Source organism: Coturnix japonica, chromosome 1 (genome assembly GCF_001577835.2).
Source record: "Coturnix japonica isolate 7356 chromosome 1, Coturnix japonica 2.1, whole genome shotgun sequence".
In the NCBI taxonomy this organism is placed as follows: domain Eukaryota; kingdom Metazoa; phylum Chordata; class Aves; order Galliformes; family Phasianidae; genus Coturnix; species Coturnix japonica.
The window spans coordinates 172325320-172337042 of NC_029516.1; the positions used below are offsets into that span (position 1 = coordinate 172325320).

Below are 11723 nucleotides of genomic sequence, written 5' to 3' on the forward strand. Positions count from 1 at the left end.
GCTCTGTGCTTGCTCCATTATACGCTAACAGCAAAAGTGACTTTGTATTGTACCTGACTACAAATGATCTAGGCTGTCGTATCCCTGCAGTGTTTCTTACGTCTGAGCCAAAATTTGAACAAAGTTGTGATGCACCGTTATGGGAAATGGTTAGATTTAGGGTCCTTGAGTTTTGAACAACCTGCTTTGGCCAAGCTAGAATGGGATATAGAGAGGTTATGGCAACTTTGAGGGTCATACCTGCAATGCAGGGCTTTGAAAGGTGGCACAAGGAGAAATTAAGATTGAGGGAACTGTTACAAATGCTTTGATACTTTGACATAGAAACCTCAAAGCATTTTATAAAGCATTATGGCCCCCAGATTCTTTAGGAACAATTTCTTATTTGCAGATGGAGAACATTGAAGCACAAAATAATAGCTCAGCTGTCGGAGACCAAACTACACCCTCACAGCATTAAGGCAGAAACTCATTTTCCCCTTTACCTCCTTCAGTCTGTAAGTGTAAATACAATTCTGTTTATTGAAACATGGAGTATCAGGGGGAATCATCAGACAACAGCTCTCTTCAATGCTGGAGACATTCAAATTCAGGCTGGATGGGACTCTGAGCACCTGATGAAACTGCGGGTGTCCACGTTCATTGCAGGAGAGTCGGAATAGATGGTCTGGAAGGGTCCCAACTCAAACAGTTCTGTGATTCTGTGATTCTCCATCATGTTAAACAGTGCCTTCAGGTCACTGGCCATCTCCTACTAATTCAACTTCCTTTTCTTTCTGTTCTCAGTCAATTTTAGGGGTCCAGTGTGAAGTGCAGAAGCAGCTGAAGGCCTTTGTCACCCTTGAGCGCTTTGAACGGATCTACAGCTCCAGCATTGCTGGGTGCCAGCAGGTCAAGAAGAACAAGAACTTCGCCTCTGGTGGCTCTATCTTCGGCAAAGGCGTCAAGTTTGCCATGAAGGACGGGCGCGTGGCCACCGACATCATCAGTGTGGCCAATGAGGACGGACGGAGGATCGCAGCCATCTTGAACAATGCCCACTACCTAGAGAACTTGCACTTCACCATCGACGGGGTGGACACGCACTACTTCATCAAGCAGGGCCCGTCAGAGGGCGACTTGTCCATCTTAGGCCTCAGTGGCGGGCGGAGGACCCTGGAGAATGGTGTCAACGTCACGGTGTCCCAGATCAACACAGTGCTGGGTGGAAGGACTAGACGTTACACAGACATCCAGCTGCAGTATGGCGCGCTGTGTCTGAACACTCGCTACGGGACCACTTTGGACGAGGAGAAGGCCCGCGTCCTGGAGCTGGCCCGGCAGCGCGCCGTGGCCCAAGCTTGGGCCCGGGAACAGCAAAGACTGAGGGATGGGGAGGAGGGGATTCGCTCGTGGACAGAAGGGGAGAAGCAACAAGTGCTAAACACAGGCCGGGTACAGGGCTACGACGGCTATTTTGTGATCTCTGTGGAGCAATATCCAGAATTAGCAGACAGCGCCAACAATATACACTTCATGAGACAGAGTGAAATGGGCAGAAGGTGACAGAGAGGGTCGATACGGTGACTTCTTGCCAAAGACAGCTACTCTTTTGTGGCCACTTACCTGACTGTGTTGTACTCAATCCTTTTTCTAAACTGAACAAGGTTGGGGGGGGAGGGAGGAAAATTAGAAAGAGAAGGAATAATACGGTTGCACTGTAACTCCTGCAACGTAACTTTTTTTCCCCTTTAATTTGGCCTTCACACGTTTTTTGCAAAGAACAGAAGGAATATTTTGCCGTAGTGTGATCACAGTGAAATTTACTGTCTCTTGTCCTTTTTATTTTTCCCCTTTGTGAGGAATTTGAAGTGGGGAGTCGTCAGAGTACGTCCTTAGGTGTGAAGTGAGAAATGGGTGTCTGTGCTAACTTGTGTCATCCTAACCCTTTCTGATCTGGGTCAGGGACAGATAGCCTTCCACCCAAAACGTGGGGAGCCCACAGCGTGCTGGAGAGCTCTTCCTGAGAAGAAAGGAAAAGGAAGATGACACTGATTCCTGAACTCTGAAAGCGACCGTCTGAATCATGTGCCTCAAAAGAGACGTTACAAGTAGTTTTCACGTTTCACTTGGGACTTAAAAGTGTTTTTTGGGGGCTCCTGCTGAGCAGAAGTAGATTATAGAGGCGAAGGAGCTGATTATATTAACTTGCAAGATGATTCTCTTCCTTCCTGAACTGGAATAAAAAAAGAAAAAAAAATCAGTCTTTTTTTTATTATGAGAGTAGATACTTTTTTGTTTGTTTTTGTGTGTGTGTGCAGATCCTGGTTTTAGTTAAAACCTAGCAAAAGCCAAGAAAGGGACTCCTGCTCTATTGAGAAAAGCTAAAATAAATCCTCTCTCATACGTAGAGCTGTTCTATAGGTGGATTTAATGCACCCATGTTGTACATTTGCTAATGGCATTACTTCATTAAATGTATAGTGTTTCAGTACATGAGGCTACGTGTTTAACAGTCCACTGTGCTGTATCTGATAAAAAACCGGTTAATTTTTAGGAAGCTGATTTGAATTTAAAAGTAGTTATAGTATCCCAGTGACATACCACTGAAAATTAGAGCAAGCCAAACCCTGACTTTCCTGATTCTGGATTCCTGTATTTATTGGATGGGAAATGCAGTTTTAAGTAGCATGCTGGCAAGTAATTTGTGACTATGGCAGATAAATGTCTCTGGGGGACTTTGGCAGCAGGGATTTTAAAATGGTTAATAAGCAGCAACAGCTTGTGCTTGGTGGGACAAGAAAGGGAATACTGGAGTCAACCCTCTCACTGTTTCTTAGAGGAGACTAAGTTTAATGGAGAGCCCAGTTGACTGTTAGCAGTGAAGAGGGGGAAATTTGGATGGAAATGCCCACTACAGAGGGGACCAAGTGCTTTAATAAGAAACTGCTGACAGAGTTACTCGGCATGCTAATGTAATTTGCATTCTCATAACCTTTATGCTCTAGTATTTGCAAGAGTCCTTGAAATTCAAGGGAACAAGGAGATGAGCCGAGCATCCTCTTCCCTGCCTGCAGCAGCCCCATGGTAGCCAGGGGCCATTCCTGCAGGCAGAGGAACTGCCCATCTCTCACTGGGGCTCCGGCTGGAGGTGACCAACCCTGGTCCTGAGCAGGCATCTCCATCACATTGACACGTGTGTATCTCAACTCTGAGAGCTCTCATTGTGCCTCTCTGAGAACATCTCAAGGCTGATTTCTTTATTTTTCTCCATCCATTTTGTTTTCTTCTCAGAGCCACCACAACTGACATCCTCAACCGAGCCTGATACTTCTCCACAGGCTCCAAGATAATGCATATTGGGCATGCACTGAGATGTGGGCAACCTCAGTGCAGTCCCAGTTTCCCTGTCAATGCTGGCTGACAGCTCCAGCTGCCCTGCCTCTCTGTTCCTGAGCACTTGCCAGGAGGAAGGTGATGGGATGGAAATTCCCCCAACAGACTATTCCTCTGGTCTGAGGAAAAAAGAGGTCTGAGTGTGAAAATTTCCCACTGGGACACTGCCAGCCCAAGATGGCACCTCTACAGCCTTACAGACTCTTCAGGTTATTACAGGAGGTAATGTCTTTGAGGAGCTCACCCATTTTTTGAGCATCTCACAGTCCCACCCACTATGGTTCAGGCAGCACAGGCTGCATTTCTTTGCATGCCCAAGCTCTTACGACCTGCACCCTGTATGAAACTATGGACATGTAAAAAAAGGGGGAAAAAATACATATATATATTTGTATACGTATATATGTGATGGATGGCTCTTCAGTGATGAATACAAACCTATATGAAGATGTCTACTGGGCAGAATTATAAGTGTTCCTGATAGAGCAGGGGCTGGGCCAAAGAACCCAGAGGCGTCTGCCAACCTTGTGGTGATAATGCGATTCTGTTTCTGAAACTTTGTCCTCTGTGAAACCTTCAATATTTTCCCTCTACTTATGAGGTGAAACTAGAAACAAACATTTTCAATCTCTTAGCCCTAGATTTTTCCCTTTTGTTAATGAAAAGTGCTTTTTCTACAGGACTCCACTGCTTTTTGATGGAACTTAAAGGAGGAAGCTATAACATAATAACTGCTGAGCCAGACTCTACTGAGAAAGGTCCTTAGTGCTGTCACCAAGCATTTCCATTTAACTCTTGGCCATGTAGCCCATGTGCAACCCCATTTGCCTCCCTGCAGGACCACATCATGGCTGCCCAACCCTTCTTGTTTTGCTTACGGGCAGGGGATGCTTCACTTCTGGAAGGCTTTGGACGCCAGTCCCATTGAGCTAAGCCCCATGTCCCATGGCTTCTGCACTCCATGCACTTCTGAAAGCCAGTCAAGTGCATGACTATTGCTACAGAGAATCACAGAACATCATTTTGGCCTTATATGCATTTATGGCTTGACTTGGAGATTTCCAAAAAGAAGAACCACTTCAAAATGCAAAGGATTGGATTGAATTACTTCAAATTCTGGAAATGTCTTCGTATTGAAGAGCCGTGTGAAGGGATGGGACCAAAGCTGGAAGAGCAATTCCAATATCCCATACTAGTCAGTCCTGATACAAGCAGCAGGTGAAGGCTGATGGCTGCAACCCTCCATAGCCACTGCTGCTATCAAAATGAGCTTCATTTGGAGATGTGCTGGTGATGGGATCAACTGGATCTAGACACAAGTTGGTGCCATAATGGCTCTATCTCTGTGATACATCCTGCATGCTCAACCTGGACAGAATGAATCTAATTTAACATTGCAAGAACTGGCACAGTATTTGTTTTCTCTGAGCTCTTTTTTTTTTTTTTTTTAGTTTAATTTTATTTTTGTCCTTTGCAATTGAAGATTAGAGCTTGGAAAAATCATTAATCAGTGGTGACCAGAGGGAATCACGCAGCTCGTCGTATCTGTGTCATCACAGATATTGATAGAGCCACCACAAAAATGAGACAACAAATCTAAATGATAACAGGCAGGAGCTAACAAGATAAAGGTCAATACAAGCCTGATGCTTGATTTGGGTTTAAAGACACAGAATGGGAGCCAACCCCAGGACCCGTCTGGCTGCAGGTTGGAAGCAGTGAGGGATTTCTGTCATCTATCTGTAGTTGCTTTATTGAGTTTAGGGAACCGGGTGCGATTCAACTCTGTCTGTTATACAGAGAGTGTAACCAGAATAAATCAACGTGGTTAAAAAAAAAAATAAAAAAATCTAATGAAGTACTTTTTCAGCTGTGACTTGTAAGTGTCACCGTGATAGATGGCAGTGCAATCCATTATGCAAAGACAAGGCTCTTAACATGAAATTTTAGAATTCAATTTTACGATTTACAGAGAGGGCCCCCCTCATATTTACGGCGCAGAAGCCTGTTTGGATCTGCTCTTGGTGTAATTGAAACCAGGGCTGTGGGTCTCGGCTGCTCACTCTGCCACTTTTTAAACAGGGAGGAGAAATAAGTACCCATAATGTTAATAATGGAGCAAAAAAGATGGCTTTGCTGTTAAACCTTTTCTCCTGTATCTCCCCTTACTGGTGGCAAAGGGCTGCATGTCCAATGGGAACGGGAATGTACTGGGGTTGGGTTTGGCGGGATGAATCCAGCATCCTCCATCCTACAGCATCAACATCCTTCAGGAGACACCTTTGAGCATTTCTCTCTTAAAATCACTCTTTTTTTCTCCATCGCTAAATACATGGTTATTTGAACTCCCTTGTAATACAGAAAGATTCCGAGTTTTGTCAAACAATAAAACAGATACATCTATAAATTTTAATAATCTCTTCAGTTCAATACAATTACTTGTGACTTCAGAGTGAATTTCCATCAGCTTCTGGGGGACAGGAGCCCTGTGTTTCTCCCAGGCATCGTGCAGTGTGCACAATGCAGTATCCCCCAAACCATCCCACCAAAGGGAATCCTTCTGCATCTCTTTGCTGCTTTCCTATTTTTAGTGCAAAACTTGGTGTTCCTGGCAAATTATTGTATGGCTCAACTCTTAACTCCCATTCTAGGGGCCCTGAAAACCATGAGTGAAAATTAACTTATATATATATATATATATACATATGTGTATGTATATATACACACATATACATGTGTGGGGTTTTTTTTCCTCAGAGTTTAAAACCACTCAAGCAAACAACAGAACTTTCCAAAAACTATTAGAACTTCTTGACAATTTGTGGATATTGCTGAAATAACCAATCAAAGAAACACACTTTCCTATTAAAAGAGATTAATTCTGTGCAAGGACTTCTAATGCAGCTGCATCTGAGATGAGGACTTTGTGTCAATGCTGCATCTACAAGCCCAGCGCTGGAGACTCTTGCCATTATCCCGTGTAATAATTTTCCTGAAGTTTGGAACTTATTTTTTGAGAAATTTCTTTTTCTCGACACATTGCGTTTCTAATGCTGTATTCTTGACTGTGTAAATACGACCAGGCTGTAAATAAGTGCAGATGTAGATACCTTCTAGGAAAAACAAAACATCCAACAAAAAAATAATGAACAGACAGAAGTGACCGTGTGTAGCCTTCAGTGACAAATAAAAGACTATTTTGTGTTTAAACAGCTTTTTTTTTTTTTTTTTTTTTTTTTTGGTGAAAATGCTGAATTTCTTCACCTTCAGCTGCTTGAATCTAACATGCGATTGGAGCTGGAAAACCAGACCCGAGGAGATGGATCCAGTTCAGGAACCAAAGCAGGGCTGGGAGCTCCATTTCGGGCAGCTCTAGAAGCCCCTGTCCATGGTGCTGTGCACCCTCTCTGAATGTTCCTGCTGGGGCAGGTGGTACCTAAAGGTGCCCTCAGCCTCAGCCATCTGGTGATGCTGTGAATTTGCACCCCCATAAGCATTTTCATCAGTACAAACTGCCCAGAGAAGCTGTGGGTGCCCCATCCCTTTAGGTTCCCATGGATGGTGCCCTGGGTAGCCTGAGCTGGTGGGTAGCAACCAGACCGTGGCAGGGGGATTGGAACTGAGTGATCACTGAGGTCTCTTCTAACCCAAGCTATTCTGTTTGACTCTATGGGGGATGTACGAAGCCCTCATGGCATTGCATTTCCATGGGTTAAATTGTATGCCCCACGGCACTGGGAGAAGCTTCCATCCTAGCAGAAAGTTCTGCTCTTCATTTTGGAAACTAAATCCATAAAGACCTCTGAAATCCTTTGTTATGCATGTTTTTTTTCTCCATAGTAGAGATTACTCAGATGTTGCATGTACCATCATCAGCCACTTCCTCAGAGGACCAGGGGGAGTCAATGCAAGATCTCCTATCCCACACATTATTATTTTATGTGCACATGTTCAGTGTTTCAACATAGACACATCTAATCATGTCTGAATATGGGGTCATAGTGAGAGGCCTCTGCCTTATCATTCAAGAGGCTGCTGGGATAGTATTTTTGCTTTTGTTCTGGGACCAAAGAAGAATTTGTTCCCTTCTGCATCCCTTTCAGAAAGCAGTTAAGGCCTAGGTGGCATCTCACATACAGCTGGAAAGTACTGAAGGTAGAGAATGATGACTGTGATCAGATGGGAGATACGGACATACAGAGATGTGATGCCTTCAGATGCATCATCACAGAAGCACAAGTAACTCATAGAATCACAGAATCATTAAGACTAGGAAAGGCCACTGAGATCCTTCGGTGCAACCACCAAACCATTCCCACCCTGCCCACTAAGTCATATCTCTAAGTGCCATATCTACACAGTTCTTGCATCCCTGTAGGTATCTGGCACTGGTGAACCTGGAAGCCCATCCTAGCACAAGCCCCAGCATCTACTTGTCCTCTGTATGGCATGCTGTCTGGAAAAAACGCAAGCTTTGCTAAGCCCCTCCAACACATCCCAGTCAGGATTTACTCCATGAAGAATAACTGGAGCCTGTACAAATCCCTGCACATCCTCTGGGACAGCAGCTTTGTAGCTGCAACTCAGAGAAAGGCTGAAGATTCAGATTTGTTTGGTATTTCCTGTAAGATATCTCAAGGAAAAGAAAAATTCAACATGTGCCATTTTAGGCCCAAACAGTGTTGAGAGAGATTGGGTGCTTTGCTCATGAAAAACAAGAAAATGGCCATGTCACATCAGAGAAGACCCTTTCAGCCCCATATTCAACTTCTAGATAAGTGTAATAGGGAGGAATAGGAACAGGACAAGATCTGCATCCTTGTGGTTAGAGTCAGAGCATGTTCAGCTTTCAAAACAGCTCATCTCCCACTCTCTGAAATAAGTAAAATAGAATCATGGCTAAAATACAGCTCTGGGTACAGACACATCGCACAGCCTGTGTGAGTGTCTCCAACTCCAGTTCTTGAGTTACGGCAGCATTTTCTAACCTCAAGTTCAGAAAATATCATCTTACCTCCAGGGCTTCCTGTGCAATGGAAGTCAGTAACCAGATCATTACAGCAAACATCTTCAGCAACGCTATTCCCACAGGTAAGATGCTACAAGTGAGCAGGATCACATGATACTTTGATTGCTGCTCTAAGGGCAGAAAATGAGAGAGTTGTTAGCTCATCATTATGCTGTTGTTTTCCATCTGGGAAATACTCATATCCTCCAGGAATTTTACATAACCAGACCTCATCATCCACCATCGGCCCAAGCTCCAAAACATTCAAGCCCTCAACTTGAAGTCAGAATGTATCAAACCTGGCAGAAAAGCATCCCTAATGAGCGGGACTGCTCATCAGTGGTATAGAGAAAATAAAGCAGAGGGTTAATAAGCCAAGGTAGGTCACAGGCTGGCAGAAGACTGCAAATACACCCTGAGATCACCTCTATAAATGCAGATTGTGGTCCTGGATTTTAACAATCCAAAAAAAAAAAAAAAAAACTAAAACAAATTGAGAAGCAAAGCATAGAAAAAAATAAGGACATTGTGATCATTTGCAATAGCTGCACTTCATACCTGTGCTGTGTTTCCTACTAGAAATCTCCTTTAAGCTACAAAAAATATTACTTCCATTTTACAAGCAGGACAAGCAAGGCACTAAGGTTAAATGTTTGACCTGAGATCACACAGTTGGGGCATAAATAATGAAAAAGCCTTGACTTAACGACCCCACGCCATTCATTCCTTGACGTGACTTCTGAGCTGAGTTTCCTTCTCATTACATCTCCTTATTTTGCTATCTATGGCATTTTTAATTAGAGCTGCTCTCACTCTCTCACAACAAAGCATTATTTTAAAGAGGTTGATTTCAGAGTGCAAACATCTAAAAGCATTTGGGAATGGTACTGGGTTTTGGTCTAGGAGCCTAAAAGGACAGCTGTGTGAGGTAAGATGTGTCTCTACTGTCATCCTGGACTAGTTCTACAATAGGTTTCATTGTGTATGTCCTTCCCTGTGCCAGCTCTGCTTAGGGCAAGAGGATGCCATTCACTGGCTGCTTCTCCTCTCCACTCTTATTTTCCCCTGTGCTAACATACCTCTGGAAGTCCCACCAGGAAAGCTCCATCTACAAGACATGGAAAGAATGAAAATGTATATTAATGTCTGTACGTTTTAGAGGAGCAGCCGCAGAATGGATTTCAATGTTTATAAGCATTTAGGAGACTCTTCCACTCTCTCTGCCTCTCCTCATACACACATAAAGACACAGACACGTTCACATCCCCTGTCTCTGCTCTCCTCCCTGCAGGTGCACTTTGAGCAGACAAAGCTGTGTGTGATTGTTCGGTGCCCTACATCCCCGGGTCTCATCAGCTGACAGCTTTTATAAACACAGCTTTTCTTCCTTGTGACAGTTCTGTGGGGAATTGAGAAACAACTGCAGCAAACATGCCCCAGCACTTCACAGTTGAAGGGCTGACAACTTTTGAAATGCACTTTTTTTGTGTGTGCATGTGCTCCCCCCCTTGCATGCCTACATGTCTAACAATGCCATTTGTGTTGGCTTAAGGTCTTGCTCTGGCTGTGAACTTGTAGGTAAGAAAGTGATGGAGGTCCATGGATTTTTTAAATATTTTCTTTTAAATCAAGTCATGGAAAGCAGAGTCTTCTATGAAACTCTTTGAGAAGGCATCAAATGTAGTCCCATTTTTACATTTTACAGCAAAAAAAAAGAAAAAAAAAAAAGAAAGGTGGTCAATTTCATCCTCACTAGGTTTGGCCTTCCAAGCTGAAATGTTTAGAGGAGAAGTCCATTCCCATGAACTCTACAACCAATGGAGAACAAGAATTTGGAGATTTAGTTGGGCTGTCGACTGGTTGTGTCTCCTGGCCATCCCTCTGTCCATGGTACTTCCTCCTTGGGTAGGTATCTCAGGTCAGTGTAAAAGCAGCTCTTAGAGTAAAATGAAGTCGACTGAAAACCCAACCCAACACTTGATGGATTAAAAACTCAATCCAACATTTTGAAATTTGCCATTCTTATTTCTTACTTTTCCCTCCTGGAATAAGAAATTACATAGCCCTCAGCCACACTGTGACAAAAACTCCATGAGGATCTCAGCTCCTAAACTGGCCAACGGAGGAGTCAAGTTAAACTGAAAAGCTGAAAATATCTTTTGGGAGAGCCCTAATTCAGGAACAGGTTGAAGTGGCTGCTTCAGCTGGGACTACGGTGAGCAACAGAGCCCCAGTGCAATCTTTTATCTCACCTGCATGGGTCTTTTATCTGCTTCTGGCTGCTTTCTTCTACCTCCTTCTCTTTTTCCCAGTGTCTGTGATCCTCCAGTGCCCCACTAACATTCATTTTACACCAGTCAGGAGCACATGAAGTAGGTCCTAGTCTGTTATACCAGTACCAATGCTGAGCATCTTCTGCTCCAGCTGTGCTAAGATCCCTGGGTTATCCCTCTGTCTCAATATCCAAATGAAAGTTCTGTCCATGTAAACACAGAATTTGGTTCTCTGTTCTACTTGCCCTGGCACCCAGAGGAAAAGAGTTCAAACAACCTCACTTGGGCCATTTCTTTTCTCTGCAGCCTTTGCACCATAACGCTTACACAGGTGTAGCCAGAAGAACCTTCTTGATCTCAAAACCACAGGGATTAGAAAAATAGTCCTATCTATTCATGTGCAGGATGGGCTGTGTCAGCTCTGACAAATGCCCATTTGGCATTCTGCTGAACACCTGCCCTAGCCTCTGCATGCAGCACTTTCCTTACAAGACCTTTTTCCTTGTGTTTTCAGACCTTATTCTTGTGTCTTCAGACCTCATTCTTGCTTGTTTTGCTCCTTTTCACAGTCTCCAGTGGTTTTACATCTTTCTGGGGATGCAGAGTGCTGGAGTCCAGCTGAGATATCAGTTGGCTACTCAGGCTTAGAGTCACCGCCAGCACATGAATTAACCACAGCAGCTGCACTTGAAACACCCCTGGAAAGGCTGACTCACAGCACAGTCTGTAAAGCTTTTCGACAGCTACTGTGCAAACTGCCATACAAATCCCTGAACTGATGAAATGTTAATGTTTGGTAATTTCTGAGGCTTAGAGTAAAAGAGAGAGGCTGGAGGGGGTGATCTCCCTTGTCCACACTGATGAGCTGAATTTTAGTCTCTTGGTAGCAGAACTTTCCTGGTATGATTCTTGCTTTGCTGAAAGAAGTGGAGGAGAAATAAGGTCAGGCAGTTCTGGACAAGGGGATGTGAACTACTTTTTGGCTGAACAATGAGAAAAGGTTTTCTTGGAACCTTTTGTTTGGTGCAGAATGACTGGGGACAAATTCCTGTTTAAAAGATGTTCTT

The 11723-nt window shown here is 43.9% G+C and overlaps 1 protein-coding gene across 16 annotated transcripts in view; it reads left to right on the top strand.

The window, feature by feature from the left end:
- Nucleotides 1-6585, top strand: part of TENM4 (teneurin transmembrane protein 4) — a 1512248-nt gene extending 1505663 nt beyond the window's left edge. For 9 of the 16 annotated variants that reach the window (XM_032442260.1, XM_032442267.1, XM_032442273.1 and 6 more), the window contains one exon: nt 787-6585. In XM_032442260.1, coding sequence (XP_032298151.1) covers nt 787-1545 — 759 coding nt within the window. In that variant the 3' untranslated portion in view covers nt 1546-6585. The remainder of the gene's footprint in view (nt 1-786) is intronic. The other 7 variants (XM_032442264.1, XM_032442265.1, XM_032442266.1 and 4 more) reach the window with 2 other exon arrangements.
- Nucleotides 6586-11723: the final 5138 nt, after the last annotated feature.